Raw genomic sequence first — 18,764 nt, forward strand, 5'->3', positions numbered from 1 at the left:
CGACTTTATAAAAATAAATAAATTATGATTTTAACATCTTCATCCTTTCGCTTCACGGATGAAAACTTACCAGCCAACTGGGACATTATTGTTGTTGGTAAAGGTCAGCCATTTGTTTTGTTTTGTAAGGTTATGATAGGTGAGGAGGGACTTTGGGTTGTTTTATAACACAGAGTTTAATAGTTAACCTCACTTTCAATAAAGTTTGAACAATGATAGTTTCTAGAAATGTCTTCAAAAACGGTACAAGTCTAGATGTTCAAACTTCATGTGATGTTTCATCTTGTTTGAACATTGAGAGGTGATGCTACACACACATGCTTGTCACAACAAAACTGACTTGCGACAAAAAGTTCCAGTGAAGTTGTTAAACTTTGTTGCTCGATATTATTGGAGTGATATCAGCTGGGATACAACCATATCAAACTATGTTGCCCACTACACTACAGACAAGGATGGATCCCTAAGAGAAGAGTCAGGTCTCTATCGTCCACTAAATGAAGGCGTGAATGTTTTCTTCTGCCCACCAAACTTCCTTACCTCTTCCCTCGTCCACTTTACCCTGATCAGGTACAAACTTGTCTTGATGCTGGGCCACTCTCAAACACTAGGTGACGCCACTGCTCCACTCTCACTTGAAGAGAAGACCACTTCTTCAACAAGCCCCATGACGTGTGTTTTCTTCTCTCCATCAGATCTCTGTCCCCTCACACTGGACCCAAACATGGTACATCAGCGCCTCCTACTGTCCAACAACAACACGCCTGTGAAGTATGTGAGAGGAGATCAGAACTATCCTGAACATCCAGACAGGTTTCAAAAGTCTCCTCAGCTGATGAGTGCAAATCTTCTAACTGCTGGGAGGTGGAGAGAACAGGAAAAGTTTATATCTCCGTGACCTACAGAAGAAACAGAGGAGAAGACGAGTGAGTCCTGGAGTCTCAGCTGCGCTGATGCAGGTTATCATGTCTTTCACAATAGAATAGAAACAGTGATCCAGTCCAGCTCTGTGTCAGAGAAAGTCGGAGTGTTTGTGGACTGTCCTGCTGGATCTGTGTCCTTCTACAACGTCTCCTCTGATGCTCTGATCCACCTCCACACCTTCTTCACCTCCTTCACTCAACCACTGTACCCAGGGTTCACAGTGTGGTCGGGTTCTTCTGTGACTCTATGTGACCTGACACAAAGACTTCAGAATAACTAGGTTTTTATGATTGCGTTTAAGTTTGGTTTAGAGTCAAGGTTAAGGTTGTCCATTGGTTTTGGATGCTTAGGTTTAGGGTTAGAGGCTGGGGAAAAGGTTATGGTCATGAGAAGTCCTCGCAAAGGTGTGTGTGAGGTCATCTCTCATCTTTGTGTGAATCCCAGTCATTGTAATGACTCAAATAACTGACTCATAAATAAATAACATTCTGATCAACATTCTTTCACTTCATTGATGCAATACAAGCAAACTTTGTAGAACACAATAGACAACAACAAACAAACCTCCACGCAAGTTTTGAACACATATTTTTAAATATCTTTAAGGAAATGTTTGAGGGATAAAAATGTTCACGGCAAATACATGTTTCTTTACTAAATCAATTATTATTAGGGGTGTAAACTACTCATGTAGTCGACTGATGTATCGATTTATAGCCCTACGATCCAACTATATCGATCTGTATGCGGCCAGTTGGCCTTCTGAGCACAGATATGGATCTAAACCATTTTTACAATGATAAACATCACTGGATTAAGTTGGCCTGTCTGTGACATCACGTCCCAACGTCAGAAAGAGCACCACAGACCATTGTTTGATCTGAGGCTGCCGATAGAGAAGTACAGGGAAAGCGCTTAACTGTGTGTTTGAGGATCTGGCGAAAGCCTATGACAGAGTTCCTACGGAGAGAGTGCAGTATTATGTGAGAGAGGAGCATCTGAGAAATATGAGAGCTCTGAGCAGGACGTGAACGGACAGTGAGACGGTCATGAGGTGCGCTCTACAGTAGCAGTGACTGAGGGCTTCAAGGTGAGAGTAGGTTTACATCAGGGATCAGCTCTCGAATCTAGTGATGGGTAGATGCGGTTTCATGGCGCAGTATTGAAGGTTTGCTGAGGCTTCGTGAAACAGTGGCCACCAGATGGCACTGTCTGCTGTTAAATGTTGTGATAAATGTCATGATATCTTATCTGCCCATTATCACCCAATGCTAAATTGTATTTACTGGAATAACACACCACCTTCAAAATATATAAATACATATATCTAGTCAACATGAACAAACAGAGATAAAGAAGAGTTTAAAATAACCACTTGTGTACAGCTCTGTTCTGTTTTCTGTTTCTGTTTTCTGTTAAAGAGTTGATGAATCATAACTAGACTTTAGAGAAGCCAAAATATTCACTGTAAAATAGTTAAACCAACTGCACATTTGTATAAATTGTAAACTTTAGTACTGCATGCAAGTATATGTTTTTAGTACTGCATGCAAGTATGAGTTCTTCAGACAAAGGGACACACTTAAATATAAATACTTAAAACGCTTTATATGTGTCTGTTGTATTTGTGTGTTGCTAGTGTAGACTTGGCCAACAGACACTAAAAATACTGATGTTTTAGATTCAAAGGTTTTTTTACACTCCTCATGTGACACTACGTTCTTAAGCGTGTTCATGTTTAGTGCAGTCTGAATGTGTCACACACCACACACATGTCCACAGACACACTGACACTTTCCTCCCTCGCCTACCCCCCGGAGCTGTGGGAAACCCGACAAAGTGACTATTAAAGTTGTTTGTGGAAGTTCTGGTGGTCAGTCTCATCAGGAGCAGGAGATGTGCCGGTCATGTGTGCGAGTGCGGCCTCCTCGCATTCCACTGCCATACCGTCCGTCGACCGGCGGCCAGCCTCGCATGAGAGGCCGCGCCGTCACCGCAGCTCAGTCCTGACGCCAGCCCTGAAGAATCAGGTTACACACAAACACCAAGCCACGAGACACAAATGTGCACACAACGCCGCACAAAACAAAACATTGTGTATGGCACACACACTCTTACCAAGGCCATGACACACACTCGCACACTCACTCATATAAACAATGTGCACTGAGCGGAACACACACATTTGTGAACCACAGACCGCAAACACGGCATCCTGAAGTAGATCAAAGTGGTCTCATGCAGTAAACAATCTCAACTCTCTCATCCTCACATAACAGTTAGGGTGAAGCACGACACAATAACACAGATCTGAGGAACTTTGGGGTTTCTCGCACACCCACCCTATGAGAGCAGGCTGCATGGTTCACACCATTTCTCTTTTTTGGCCTCCAGAACCCTCTGTCCTGCCTTCTCGCTGCCCTGTTATTGAACTACACCAAATCAGTCGGCGCACCACAAGCCTTCAGATCTCTGTGTTTTGTGCCTTCTCCATTGCAGCAGTATTGTGTTCGGTGTCTTCTCACCGTCTGCCTATTGTTGTGGAGACAGCGGTCCAGACAAGATATCCACTGGTGCACCACAAGATTGGAGAGAGAGAAAGACACAGAGGGAAGTCAATGTAGTGATAGGAGAGTAAACCCTACGATAGAGTTGGAGGCTTTGTGGAAAGGTTACCTGTCCACTATTTCACTTTATTTCGAGACACGTAGGAAGCAGTTTTGTGATCACGTGTTTTATGGAAATCAGAAAAACCTTCTGGCCAATGCAGAAGACATGGCATGTTACAAAACACAAATGTCTGTCTGAGAAGCAACACACAAGAACGTCCAGTGTCTGCAATCTATCATGAAATAACCTGAATAGTATCACTAAATAATGTGGAAGTATTATAAAATAACATGGTTAAATCACAAAATAACATGATCATACTTCATCATACTTTTGAAAATATTTTTTATGATGTAGATCATTCTCACACAAGTTGTGAAGAGTGAACATTTTATTAGAAAGTCAAGAAAATAGCTGAATAGCTTCAGGCTTCTTCCTCTGAATACATTCTTTTGACAGGTCATGTACATACGTATAAATGATTGGGTTGCTGTACAAAGGTCACAGTTGAATTCGCCACACAGATATGTTTATCTCTGAATTGCATATCATCAAAATCTAGTAAACACTTTTTCGTCAACCATTTTAATTCCAAAGTGGGTCTGAGTTGGAACCGGTCTCGAGATTGGACTGCAACACAGGGAGTGGTGAGGCAGATTGACGAGAGGATGCTCATGCCAAAGCAAATATTTGGGGCTGTGTGAGAAAGCAAAAGTTGCTGCAATAGTTGGACATGCTTCTGTGTGTTTCTTTAGTTTACTCTGCCTATGCATAGAGGGAATGAATGTCCTCTAGGGGGCCAGAAATTATACTGTTTTCTTCTTTCCTTTGATAGTCGGTGAGAGGTTTGTGTATATATCACACTCAAATTGTCTCTGCATTTCAAATAATTATTAAAAAAAAACTGTGAGATAAAATTATTTGACACACACAGGTGAAGGCACACAAAAGGCAACAATTCTATTTTGAGTGTTACAATGTGTACTATATGTATAACTGGGACGGCAGCTACGTGTAGCTTGTTCAGATTAATGTCCTCTCTTGAACCATTGCTCACTGCAATTCACAAATATTTATCAGGCACGGCAATAATGCATGTAAAATTGGATTAGAAATCGCAAAAACTCTTGCAAAAGCGGCGACTTTCCTTTCAAATGACCACATTGTGAAGGTTAAATTCCTCACAAAAAACATATTAAAAACTGACTTAATACACATTCTCCGACGACTTCCTTAAATCCCTAGACATGTTTATGCGTAATAATGCTTAAGGTGTATTTACAGAACATGACAAAAAAACGTAAATGATGTTTTATACTTTCATCTTTGTCCATTCTGAATGAACTTCCAGTCTGTTATGGCTTCTTAGTCCTCTCGCTGTGGGGACGACACCCGGGTCTCTCCTTGGATCGAGGCTGACAAAAAGGTCATTTAAAATGCTCCAATTTCTGTTCCCCATTCCTGATCTACCTTGGCTGATCCCCTTCTGCGCTGGACTGCAGGAGACCCCAGAGGTGCAAATGGTCTGAAGGAGACTGGCGGGGCAGTAGCCGAGGAAGTGGTGGACGAGGTTGGTGGAGAGGAGGAGGAAGGGGTGTGGAGAGGAAGGGGTGAGGCTGCTGAGGCACTGTGAGGGGACGACTGAGTTGGCCTCGACGGTCCTAACGCTGAGGACCCTGGAAGGGACGGCATCCTGTTAACCGTGGCCAGAGCAGCGGATGGCAGCAGCGGCGGTGTCACCTGATGGCAGCCGGGCAGAGGAGCGAGGCGGAGAGGGGCAGGTGACTGGTAGCTCCCAAGAAGGGCAAGCTCTCTCCTTCCACTGGAGAAAGAGGGTGAAGCTGAGGGGGTGCCAGTGGATGGTGGGGAGACGTGATGAAATGAAGCCCACGCCCACGGTGGAAAGGACAAACTGGAGGTCGGGTGTGAGTGTAGAAGAGGATCTAACTCACTTGCACAGTGAGAAAGATGGGAAACAAGCCTTGCTCCTATCGGATCTTGAGACTCCCCTTCGACTGTGCTGAGGTACCGCACCACCTCCCCAACACACTCTCTAAACCCCAGCGTCCGGTAGTCGACCGCTATAGCTCTTGCGTCGAAGTATCCTGACAGAACAGAATTCAAGTTAAGCTTGAACAGCAGCAACAATGTTGCATCAATAATCCTCACCCTTTCCTCCCATGGCGTGCAGAAGCTTGAGGTGGTCCACGGTCATCTGCAGAATCTCTGCTTTCTCCAACTTGGAAGAGCCCTTTAAGTGAAAACATGATTTGGTTAATGACATTAGGACTTCTGGACCTGCTTTGTTGTTGCTGTGCGTCTTGCGAAAGACTCAGCGGAGACTCTGAGTCATCTTTTATTGGGGTTGGTGGATGGGCCTGTTTGAAGAAACTCTTAGTAGTGACATACTTAAAGATGAAACCAGTCTTTCTCAGATCTATTGGGACAAGGAGACTGCCCCTACCTGACTATCCTCCTGACTCCCGCAAGATATTGCTGCTAAAATCTTTGGGTATATGAATGGGAGAGGGAGAGTGAAGGCAAACGTTTGTTTTGATGGGGTATTAAAGTAGGAACACTATTGAAATAACTCCTTATTGTAGCATAGGAAGTGAGTATGAGGCGTCTTCATTCAGGCAGATTGCAGGGTATAAAGGGGAGGATGGTCGATAACTATCAAGAGCAATAAAGGAGGTGGATGTAGATGAAAATGATGCTGAAAGAGGAGGTCAAGATAAAGACGGGATTGGAGAGGGTTTTTAGGAGAAAAACTGGATCGTCCAAATGAAGCCTGGCAGAGGTTTAGGTGAAGGAGGTGAAGAGTATCAATGAATGAGGCTGAGCTGGAAGAGGTGAGCGAAACGGACTAGAAGCTGGGATAAAAACGGCAAATTCGGTCATGGCATGAAGGAAGATCTTCTTAAGAGGAATGCAGGAGGAGTAGACGCTGCTCTCTCAACATACAGGGCTTCAAAAGAACACCACATTGACTTCAGTTGACTGTCTAATATTAGGCAGATGGAGAACACGCATGCTTAAGAAATGGATATGGAGCTGCAGTGACGCTAAAGATTCAGCATTTCCATAACATAAGAGTATATACTCTTACATCTAGAGATTATTAAATCTCCACGGCTGAGTGTGGTCAGCAACTTGATTTGAAAAATGGATCAAGCGTGGCCGCTTCTGGTTTCAATTTAGGGTTTTTCGTCTCATTGCTTTGACCTTAATAAACCAGTGAGGCGAGATCGATGAACGTGTGTGTGTGCATGAACACACTTTTACTACTGAAAGACAAATCCTGCCAAAACCGCTTAACACAGTGATATCACTAATGTTTGTAGTAGCGATGGGTAAATGAGGTATCATGAAACAGTATTGCACGGTCGATGAAACACTGTCCCAATTTTCAGAGGCAACTAGATGGCGCTCTTGGTTCAGAAATGACGTGAGGTTTCATTGAATTCGTGGTTCAATATTGTGTCATGAAACCTCATCGACCCATCACAAGTGAGCAGTGCTTCACTGTCAGTGTTTGCGTCCCCGTTGTGATTCTGAATTGTGGAAACTCAAGATCAGGCCCACTGTTTTTTTTTGTTTTTCCTGGAAACCATTGTGTCTTACCTGCCAAAAGCATAAATATTTAGGGAGAACCAAGGTATTCCAAGAATCATTGCAATGAATTTTAGGGATTAATGCTGCTGACACCAACTATCATGAGTAGATGACACTAAGAGTGACAACACAAGAGCCAGCTATAGGAGGATTAGATGTAGCAGCAGTAGGAACAGCAAATTCCTACTCCAAAGAAGCTCAAAAAGCTCTGTTGTCAAGCTGACTTTTGTGTTTCAGGGTGACACAATTGAATTATGTTCCGCTTGTAGACACTATAGGCAGTGTATGATGGGTATGAGCTAAGCCATGGGGAAACAGTTATTAACGTTACACCATTGAATTTCAGTCTCATCCTCTCCTGCTATACAAAATGTATACTACCTCATGACCATGTGCTTTGTGCGCAGTTGTCCGCGGCATGTGCGAACCATATGGCGTAGGAGGGGAACATTGTATTCCATTTAAAAGTCCAGTTGACAAATGCTGATAAGTGATGCCTTTGGAGTGAGGATGTTTTGATGATGTAGCAGGAGGAGTAATAATAATAGAAGTAATAGCAGTAGTTCACAGGGCGTGCTTGTAGTGGTATAGCTGTGCACCAGTAAAGTACTGCAAGTGATCTTAAAGTCAGTAATGTATCGGTGTGGCAGGGGACAAAGTAAGAATGGTTGAAAGGAAAGAAGTGGTAGTAGTGGTGTTTCGGTAGTGGCATTAGTAATCGTCGCAGTAGTATCTGTAGTACTGGCACTGAATGCTTGAGCTCTGGTGTTTTTTATGAGGGCAGTGAGTCCAACCATGAGAACATTTTACCTGTTTCTCAAAGGCGCTGGGCACCAGCCTCCTCAGCTCAGACAGGGAATGATTGATCCGGTCCCGCCGCCTCTTCTCTATGATCTGTGAAGAAAACAGAGCAGTGAGTGACAGTCTTAAAACTGCACAATTGAGTTCTGGCTGCTTCACTCACCCCTCTTCTCTTCTTGCGAGCCAAAATCTGTGATGCGGTGCCAGGGGACATGGACCCTGTGACTGGGCTGCTCGGACAAGATAGAGAGAGAGAGGGCTGGTTTGTATTGAGGGAGACATGGTGACTCTTCTCTTGCATATTGTTGCCATTACCCCCCTCTAATGTGACACAGAGGCAGGATGGCACATCAGCTCTCTTCAATTGGATTACGTTTTGGGCACAGAAAGGCAACAGAGTGCCCGGGAGAGGATGGAACAAGCGATTGTCTTTGATTTAATGCGTTTCTGAACACAAGTCTCTGAAATGACATGCTGTTCCCCTTTCCATCTGAGCGCAAGCTCTTTTAGAAAGATGATTACATAGCCTGGAGGCGACGCGCTCACTCGCATGGCCCTCAAACACGCGGCTCCTCACGCCGCGCTCGCTCAATATGGAATGTGTTTGTTTGCGAGCGCTCCTCTCACAGGCCTGAGAAGGAGCCTGACAGCTTTGGAGCGCCCTTCAAACGTCCCTTCAGAGACTCCGTCTATTAGATTTTAACATGAGGGCTGCCAATTTGGCTGTGTGTTTTTGTTTAGGTCCGTTTTTGATCGGATGACTTCAAAAGAGCTGCACCGTCTCCTGTTCGAATGTCACATGGCGATTTGATTAATCCAAATTGGCCTTCGTGATTATGGTGGGACGTTCTGAACATACGTCTGCAGGGTTTTTTTTTTTAAATTTATTCTAATAATTGTCAGATAATTCAGGAATCCTCAACGTTTGCTGAAGAATGAAACATGGGCAGTCAAAAGGGGACTTGTCATTCATTGGAATCCTTTTCAGATACACAACAAATTCATATAATATCATCGGTTAAAACCCCAGTAAACATGACTGAAATTCATCATATTTAAAAGTAAGTTGCAACAAATCAGAAAGGAATTTCTGATATTATTGACAGCACTACTTTGTTCTTCCATGTTTCACAAGATGCACAGTGTCAGAAAGATGTAGCAGAATGTGGACGTAAACGTCTTCATTCGTTTCCGAGTATTTAGTTTATAAAAAAAAAAAAGTTTCTGCAAGATTCTACAGCAGATTTGTTGATGTTTTTGATGGAGCCCACAAAGGAAAGTTAAAATGCAGTTGAGAGTGATGAAAATGCTTTTGGCAATTGGTAATTTTGATGGCTTTAAAACCAGATCACAGTCACAGGTACCGCGCATCGGCCATATTTGTAGTCCTCGCCGCTCTTCCAGTGTAGAACAGAGCTTCCAAGAGAGGCAGCCATTTTACTCTCTATAACTTGGTAAATGCGTTTACATTTTAATTTTGATGTGACATTACTCTGAGAAGATTAGATTACTGTGTTTAAAAAAATAAATATTATATATAATAATATTCCTCATAATTTTCTCATTGGACAATATCAGCAACACTTTGTTTAACTAGTGTCTTCAGTTCAGCATTAAGGTTGTTAACATAGACTGAATTATGATCCGTCAAAGAGATCTGGAAAATAATTCAATTCTTGTGACAGAATCTGGGAAATCGTTAAGACGTCATCGTTTTAACAACTGAAAAACAACTTAGAGTGAAGTACTGATGCCAACAACTTTTTTTTTTTTTTTAATTCGGACCTGAAACCTTTGTTACCCACAGATTTTCTTTTCTTTTTTGTAACCACTTTATTGACATCAAAAAAAAAAAAAAAAAACGTAAATAAATATTGTAACTTTTTTTTTAATCGCTGACTTTAATTGCTTTTCTCCAGTGATACGAAAATACAACTTCAACTTTTGTGCAAACAGAAAATAAATCAAACCATACCGTTACCAATGTTCAGTACAGTGCGTGATCAGAACAGTATTTGACTTCTTGTCTGGATTTAAAGTAAAAATAAGTAGCGTACTGTAGGTGACATCTCACTGGGATCTGTTAAAGACAACAGGTTTGACCTTGCTGAGTCATGTGACCCTGACAATACAGTCATACATTCCTAATAAATTTGAATAATTTTATCAGGCTTTCTCTGTGGGAAAAATATTAATAATATGGAGTCACACAATTTTCAGGTCCGGATTTGTGACATAGGTACATGGTAGTGTTACTGTTTTTGTTAACTACAGTACAACAGCTAGATACTTTCTCTAACCTTTTCTACTCACCACTTACACCGTGTTTTTCATGTTTATGATTAAATTCGGATGAACATGGAATAATAACCATATTATCCCTTCTATTAGAAGTTTGTGTTGCAGTGATAATTAAAAAATAAAATTGAGAGTGACTCTCGCCATTCTAAAATAAATTGATCGATCACTTATATTCACAATTAAAAAAAAATACATTTTAAAATAAATTTGGACTAAAGAAAAATGCGAAATTCTTAAAATAATAGAAGAGAATTCCTATTGGAGGTAATGAGTTTTACTGCTGATAAATCGGTGCTGAGCTCAAAATAGCTCCAAAAATGCACGACTGGAGGAAATCGCAGTTCTCTGTATTTCGTCCCTCACGTACAAAATTTGGGGTTCCAGTGTTATCCCATGTCACAAGGCATCAATATTGCTGGAGTCTCACCAGTAGCCGTCTTCCTGTCCCACATCAATAAACTCGTCCGTGTCCGAGTCCGGGGAGCTGTAGTCATGAGGTCTCTTCATGACTTTGCCGGTCAGATGAGCCGGAATCCTGGTGAAGATGGACCCCTTCTGTGGTGCTGCGCTCACCCTGAGTGCCCCTGACTTTGCTGCTCCTTAAAACCGTTGTTGTCCTTAGTTACTTTTTGTTTTTTGGTGCTTTTTTTTTTCACTCCATGTGTCTCCTGCCGTTACTCAGTGACTCACTCCTGCCTCTCGATCGACCCCCAAGGGCCCATGATGGTGAAGCGGGAGTCTTTTGCTCTCTCACTGGCAACCATCTTTACCCCTAAGTCGCTCGCTCCCTCACAGCCTCCCAGTGACAGCGCGCAGCTTTGGCAGTCTGGACAGGATTGCCAGTTGGGGCTTCCCCCGCCTCCTTGCTGTGTCCCTCCTCTCTCCCTTTAATCTGCCGAACTCGGACTTGCCACTCTCTCTTCACCTCCCTCCATCTTTCCACCCCTCCGCTCAGTCATCCCATGTCAATTAGCCTCCATACTCGTCCCACTGTCCTCCCTCCGTTCTCTCACTTCCCCTCTCTTCTCTTAGTGCTCCTTTAATTACACACATTTCGGGAGAACAATAGAGGACGGCTGAAGGAAATGAGTGAGGTGAGCACTGTGGGAATGACGGATCGTGCGGGATTCCATCATTTTTTACAGCGCTCCCACAACGAAACGAGAGAGCAGGGGCCAGGGGACGATCTTAAAGGCGTCATTCCCAACATACAGTAGTTGAAACACACCTCAAGGAAGGGCACCCTTGCACTACCCTTTGGTCATAATGTTTTATTGATTTGTCTGTGGTCAAAATAACTTGAAAACCAATGGATGGATTTGATTTGATGACAACGGGGACAAGGAACAAATTACAGAATTTTGGGAGCCGATTACTCATGCATTCAGTACACAACTCATACACACTTTCTCGGAGTAGGATTTGGTGCTCTCACCACAAGGGCCGGGTTCCATTCCTGGTCAGGGAAGTACGTTACAGTTCCTTAAAGTATTCTGTAATGGAGGAGATTTGCATTCTCTAAGAGCTTTCTTAATGTTTCTCCATATATAGTTCACCATCCCACACCCATCTTTGTGTCTTATAAGTTATAATACTTAATAAAGTGAGAAAAAAATAAAATAAAAAAATACCGCGCTGCAGCAGAGATGCTATTAGCTGGTTGACCTGCTGGTATTAGCTGGTAATAGTGATGGGTTGATAAGGTTTCATGAAACAGTGTCATGATTTTCAGAGGCCACCAGATGGCACCATCTGCTGTGTAATGTTTGGATTTCAACAACTAACTCAATGAAACATTACATTATTTCTAAACCCGGAGCGCCATCTAGTGGGCTCTGAAAATTAGGACACTGTTTCATCAGTCCTGCAATACTGTTTCATGATACCTCATCTACAGTAGTTGACAGCCTTCCCACTGATGTCAGGTGTTTTTGTGTGACAGTTCAGTCCTGTATTTGTGTGACTCAATCAGTGTTGTGCCTTGTACTCGCTTGAAGCAGCAGTACTTTAGCACGAGCAGTTTTAACAGGAGAGGTGGTGGTCGCAGTAGTAGCATAGTTATGACTGCAAAAAGGCGCCAATTTTCTTTTACGCCTGGTCAGACAGAAGTGTTGGAACCGAAGGTCAAGTGTGGAATCAGGCCAGTGAGTGTCTGAACATCTGAGCTCTCCTCTGGACAAGATAACACTCATGTCGACACACACACTCACACACACACACACACACACACACACACAGTCCTCAGCAGCGCTTGGTTCCGCTGCCACCGTGGGAAGATTGCTGGTACAGATTGCCATGGTAACACGAGACCGAGGCGCCGGCCGTTTGAAGCGAAGGCTGACTGACCCAGTGTGTGTGTGTGTGGTGAGGCCAAGTGGCATGCCCCCTTCTACACAATGCCCAGCTGAGTGTGTCTCTTCCTGCCTGGCAGACTGGAAGGGTGTGTTAGTTTAAACATAATTCAATGTCTGTGTGTGACATGGACATATTTGTCAAGTTTGTTTTGGTGATGAAAGTGGTTTAGATTTACTCACACGCCGCCTCCGAAGCCCCCTGTTTGTTGAATCAAGTTGTCAGGAATAGTCATGGAACTGCAACAAAAAAATGACTTTCTAAAACTTAGTTAACCCTTTAGGGGTCACAAACAAACTCTCAGACAATGACAGTTTAGAAATGCAAAACAAAAAATCTAAAAGAACAAATGAACAAACAAAAGAAAACAGAGGGAAAAGTCTCAATTCTTTCCTGGATTGTGGCTCAGTCTGAGCGCACACACAATTATTACAGATTTTTTTTTTATCCTGTATTTCTTTGGATTACAATTTTTAATGTACAAAATTGCTGAAAAGGCACATTCCTTCTTGAATTTTATGTGTGGCTCATGCAGGGAATTCTAAACGGAGCGTTGCTTTTCCCAAGTCTTGGTCCAAGCACAAAAGCCAAATAAAGTACCTGTTTCTATGTCCCATTCCTTCCTATATTGTATTATATAATAGCTGTGTTTCTACAATTCACCTGTTAGTGAAGCCAAAATGGATTTATTTTTAGACAGGAAGCTAATACACGCAACTAGTAAGCCAAACTTTGCTTGTTAAAGCATAAACAATCTGGCCGTTTCTCCTTTTGAAGATGTGACCCTTCTGTTTCCACTTATCATTTTTGGCCGGCAAGTGACACAAATTCATGGGCAGAGCAATAATAAGAAGATTAATGAATGAATTAGTGCATTCTGAAAATAGTTTGGTGGCGAGGGCGTGGAGGGGAGATCCAAGGGTGGAAAAAAAGCTCTGGCTGTTGATGGAATTCTGGGAGATTTCTGCCGATCCGGCTCGGCCACTTCAAGTGATCTTCCAAACCACAACAAGGCAATGTCCCTTATTTAAATGAACAAGCTCATAGTTTTACAATTGACACACACACACACATGCTCAACGCCACGAACATGTGAACCGCTTTGTGAACGCTCCCAGGGTTCATCTGATTCATGCGAACGCACGCACACATGGCTCCCTCGCACGCATGTGGATTGCGCTTCGCCACAGTTTTAAAGGCACAAACACTCAGCTGCAATTATTGTTTTTGATGCATGACTGTTGCTATTGTTTGAGAATCTGTGAGATGGAACCCGCTTCGCCAACTATTGTGTTTGTGACATCTCATTCATGTCAGAGCGAATCGCTGGTCGGCTGTCTTGCTGTGTAGCAACTTTGATGACTAGTGGCGCCGCGGCCAACTTGTAGAATCCTTTTAGCCAAGAAAACTTCGGCAGCTGACTCTAAAGAAAAGTTTGCGAAACACTGCTCAAGCCTTGAAAGACACACATTTAACACAAAAAAAAAAAACAAAAACATTGCCAAGTTTGTTGGCATGCGTCCTGAACCAAAGAAGGTTGTGGGCAGCAGGGTCAGAGGGGCTGTGGATTCCCATAGGAATTTACTTCAAAACCTTGACATTAATTCGATGGTGAAGGATGTTTCTGATCGGGTGCTGTTCCAGGGCTTCATGTTCTCATTTCCTTCAGGAGAACCAGAAGCAGAGGTGACTTCAGTGTGAAAGAGTCAATGTGTCCTAGTGGGGAAGAGGAATTAGTATGGACTATGGAAACTTGACTTATTTCACCTTGATAAATTGTGGCTCCACTTTGCCCATAGATACCTTAGATACATACATACATACCTTCTCAGATCACAGATGAGGAACCTTCCTAGTGAGTGACCAATGATGGAACTCAAGGTTAGCCAACAAAACCACCCATCCTGACCTGATAGTAGTGATGAGCAGGTGAGGTTTCATGACACAGTATTGAAGCGTTGATGAGGTTTCATGAAACAGTGTAATGATTTTCTGAGGCCACCAGATGGCACTGTCTGCTGTAAAATGTTTGGACCTGACTTAAGTCAATGAAACCAAGGGCGCCATCCAGTGGCCTCTGAAAAAAGTGTCACTACCGGATACTCATACCAAGCTCTTTTGGCCCATCTTGCAGATGGTTCTCACAGGCTCTTGTAGTTGCAGTTCAGCCTGGCAGCAGTTAACTTCTATAACTCTGCAAAATAAGATATATATAATAAGACATATGAGATTTGCCTGGTGTCCTCTTGAGGCCACCGTCTCCAACGTACACAATCCATTACGTCTCATTGGAAACTTCAATAAATCGAATTTATCTTCCGAAATCATGAGTATAAGTCATTTTATATTGAAAAAAAAAAAACATTTCATACCAGCTACAATTACTTGAACAAAAATGAAAATGTTGACGCCATGTTAGAGCAAATTGCAAACTACGCAGCTACGAAGTTTTCAGTGAAATATTGTACTTTGATATCAGTGTTTCAAAAGGATGTAGTCTGAAAACAGTTAGATAAATCCTTTCATTGAATTTGTATAGCATGACGTCACCAGGTGGCATCATAATGTCATAACTGGTCATAATTGATCAGTATAATAATAACCCTTTTGATTCAAAAAGGAAATTCATTTGGCATTGGCAGTTCACCATGATGTATGAATGTGGCCAGACATTTTATCATGAAATTCACCTCAGGTTCATCTCACTTATCGATGCGCAGAGGTAGATTTCGGCCAATATACTGAAAGGTAATGAAAGAACATTTCAGTGTGTAGTGTGTAGATCTGTCTTTACATCCCTGCTTAATGTGGAGGTGTGATGAATTCCATACCAAATGTAAAACAAGGCCTGACTTTTGGCGTCAGACGTCTTTGCCGAACTCAGTTTAGTCAGCCATGGCTGCATGACAACCATCAAAGGAGTAGCTTTGATCGATGAGATGCAACTACTGATGTTGCACAGGAAATCTACTGAGCAGATTAAAACAACCATGTGGCTCCGTCTTCAACGTCTAAATCCCTGTTACGACATATTCATGACATTTTCATATCGTACCGCATGTCTTGTTCAAAAACTCTTTTCGATACAAACTTTTTTCTGAACAAGTCTCACATATTATGCAGAGTGGGTGTGACTTTTGCTTGCAACATTAGAAGTAAATGAGCCAACAAAGAATGGTCCTATGGCATGGTACATAACCAAGGACCAGAGTTGTGAGTACACACCTTAAGTTTTGCCAAATGGCTTCTTTCATCAGTGTGGAGCCCCCCTGTGGAGAAGTTGTTAAAGGCCAAAATGCGGTCAATGGTGCTCTGCGTGGTGCCTCACTGCACGAACGTGTTTCTGGCATCAGTCAAATGAAGGGAAAAAACTCCCTAAAACTATTGATTCATATTGACATGAGAGCATTCACCATTACTAGCTCTCACTCCGTGGGGCCACTGGCACTGTCTGAAATGATCATCAACCACTTGGGGATGCCTCTCTTGATCTGGCTTCAGTCGCTGGGGTTTGTGAGATACTCTTCGACTTCACATTTGAAACCAGAAAAACAAGCTCAAGACAGTAATCAACTGGATTTCACATCATGATTTGGGGATTTTCAATGACTGACTTAATTTAATTCAATTCCAAACTAAGGGATTGATGCCATCAGCTGTTCCGTTTTCAATTGCACTCTCATTGTTTTTCATTTAAAGACAAAGGCGATGACTCTGGACAAAGTCACGGCAACAAATACAGTTTTTTTATTTACATTTTTTTAGGCTGTAAAAACATGTCAGGTTCAGCAGCTATGGTACATGAAATTGCAAGTCCGAAATGCAAAGTCATTTAAAATGTGTAAAAGTAACTCAAAAGTTCAAGAACACACTGACAGACCGGAGAAAAATAGTGAATTATTCAATACATTGATGTTGACTTTAGAGCAAGCTTGACTCTCCTGACGTAGCTTCATTCAGAGAACCTGCGTATGTGTGCTGATGTAATTTCATGAGACAATGTCCTTGTTTTTGAAGCCCACTGGATGGCATTCATTGCTGTATAAATGTTAACTTTGAGCTGTGAAACCTTGCAAAATTGTTTTTAAACCAAACCTGCCACCTAGTGAGCACTGAAAATTGTTTCATAAAACCTCATCAGCTCATCTCTATTAACAGTCGGGTAGGAATCGGGTGGCAGATTTTCAAAACAAAAGACTTGGTTGCATATAAACTCCAGGAAGTAACACATTTTTTATCTGAAAAATCCACAACAGGTGTAGTCGCAACTGGTCTGGATAAAACATTGCTTCAGGTGCTGCAACAATTCTACAACGATGTCGAGATTAATACTCACACTAGTGAAGCAGAACTGACGGGGAGTGCAGGATTTGTCAAAGCTTCATGAAGCTTCAGTGTTGTCATTTTAAGAGCACACTAGATGGCACTCTCTGCCCCATTATGCTTGCATTTGACCAAGTATTTCAGTGACATTTTGCTCAGTTTTTATAGCTAGTGTAAGCTCTGTAAATGAGGCATCACAAAGCCTCACCCTGCGATCAAGGCTAAAGTGACAAATGTGTTCAAAGGAGCACGTACATGTATGTATTCAAGGCTTGTAGGTCCAGGTTAGATTGGGTTCAGACTAGAGGTGTGTAGCCTGGGATACACTGGAGTGATCACTGGAGTTTAAATGTGAGAAATGTTGATCGTTTCAAAGGAGCATGGATCTACACGATGTCTCTGGGAACGTCTGCGCTCTTGCCGGGATGTTTCCAGGAATGGCTTTGTATTTTTATGAGCCGATTGAGCTGATATGAGGTGTGAGTAAACAGGTTTGGACACAGTCAGTATATAAGTGGGAGACATGTGAGGGTGATGGGTCACGATAGAGGGAGTCCTCCCTCCTCATCCGGCTCCCCTGAGCAAAGATAAATAAAGAGCCAGAAAGGCGCTTTTGTGGCTTGTGAGTGGGCTCCCTTTCATGGCAGTTCCCACAGCCCATCATGACAATCACCATGTTCTGCACACACATATGCACGCTGATGCGCCCAGTGACTGCGGTGACTTTCACTGGTGCCGGGTCCCAGACGGGACGGCGAGGGCCTCGAGAGCCACAGGCAGCTATTGTGCTGTCGCCGCGGAAACCAGCCCCTTTATGTCAGACATGTTTTTCTGTTTGTTTTCTTTTTCATGTCTTTAATGTGGGCAAAAGGGGGGATGTTTCTCCTTTTGCTCTCCTCCTCCGCCTCCTCCTCCTTGGTCTGCCTTCTCCCCCCTATAACCATTCTCACTCCGCCTCCATCCCTCCTTTTTATCCACTCCCTTCATTCCTCATGTAGCTGTCCCCCTACTTTCCCCTTGGAGATTGTCATTTATAAATCTTTGTCGTGGTGTTGTGGCTTCTCTCTTACTCAGATTCTCTTTATCTCTCTCTGAGGTTTTGGCTCAAACGCACGACAGAAAAAGAACTAATAAAAACACGATACACGACAACAAAACTGTCTTTCCCACGGCTGCTTTCAGCTTCTAATAAAAACGGGGGTTGCATTAAGAAGTAGGAGGGGTTCGGAAATCTGGTTATGATTTGTGTTAATATGGAAGGTCCGATGTTCTGAAGTTTAAAAAAAGACATTGGTTTCTATTTTTATAATCTTCAAGAATGTTCAGAACCATGGCTGAAGGGCATGTTGTCCTGTGTTCAGCTATGTCTGACTGTTCTCCAACATGTTTCTATTGGTTCTCATTTTATACATTCACAATGATTGTCTTTATTTTTGTTGGCAGTTTATAAGTTTTATTTTGTGATTGTCCAACCCAACCAATTGTCATGTATTTTGTCACATTTTTAAAATTATTCACCTTTTTTTCTCTTTTAATTTTATTATTTTTAAAAACATTACTGTTAAAATTTTATCATTTTTCATTTCTATTTTTTTCATGATAGACACCGCATTTTGTTGCTATTTTTATAACTTATTTAATTTAACTTGTTTGGGTTTAATTTAGAATTTGAGTTCTGTTGTATTTCACTTCCTAATATGTGTTTTGAACAAAAAATGCTTCATTTATAAGCATTTTTTTTTCTGTTCGTCACTTTGACTATTTTTATCCACATTTAACATTTTTTAACCACATTTAACCATAACTATATTTCCTCATTTCATCTGTCATTTAGCCAT

General features: G+C 42.3%; 1 protein-coding gene and 1 long non-coding RNA gene across 2 annotated transcripts; both read right to left on the reverse strand.

Moving 5' to 3' along the window:
* Positions 1–3,975: 3,975 nt before the first annotated feature.
* On the reverse strand, positions 3,976–11,040 carry heyl (hes related family bHLH transcription factor with YRPW motif like). The gene is made up of 5 exons (XM_053863266.1): positions 10,679–11,040; positions 8,114–8,180; positions 7,960–8,043; positions 5,704–5,785; positions 3,976–5,639 (listed from the first exon to the last, which is right to left on the reverse strand). The coding sequence occupies exons 1-5, from the start codon at positions 10,756–10,758 to the stop codon at positions 4,966–4,968; spliced, it is 987 nt and encodes a 328-aa protein (XP_053719241.1). The 5' UTR covers positions 10,759–11,040; the 3' UTR covers positions 3,976–4,965.
* A 3,069-nt stretch (positions 11,041–14,109) lies between these two features.
* On the reverse strand, positions 14,110–17,036 carry LOC128758082 (uncharacterized). The gene is made up of 4 exons (XR_008414432.1): positions 16,940–17,036; positions 15,294–15,344; positions 14,428–14,797; positions 14,110–14,319 (listed from the first exon to the last, which is right to left on the reverse strand). It is a non-coding gene; the product is annotated as an uncharacterized LOC128758082 (long non-coding RNA).
* Positions 17,037–18,764: the final 1,728 nt, after the last annotated feature.

The sequence above is a fragment of the Synchiropus splendidus genome, chromosome 4 (genome assembly GCF_027744825.2).
Source record: "Synchiropus splendidus isolate RoL2022-P1 chromosome 4, RoL_Sspl_1.0, whole genome shotgun sequence".
Classification (NCBI taxonomy): domain Eukaryota; kingdom Metazoa; phylum Chordata; class Actinopteri; order Syngnathiformes; family Callionymidae; genus Synchiropus; species Synchiropus splendidus.

Bases quoted from the DNA above. Each gene is read 5' to 3' on its own strand.
- heyl (XM_053863266.1), bottom strand. From the start codon at position 10,758: ATGAAGAGACCTCATGACTACAGCTCCCCGGACTCGGACACGGACGAG. The intron at 8,181-10,678 runs GTGAGACTCCAG...TTGTCCGAGCAG, and splicing joins GGACAGGAAGACGGCTACTG to CCCAGTCACAGGGTCCATGT. The intron at 8,044-8,113 runs GTGAGTGAAGCA...TTTTCTTCACAG, and splicing joins CTCGCAAGAAGAGAAGAGGG to ATCATAGAGAAGAGGCGGCG.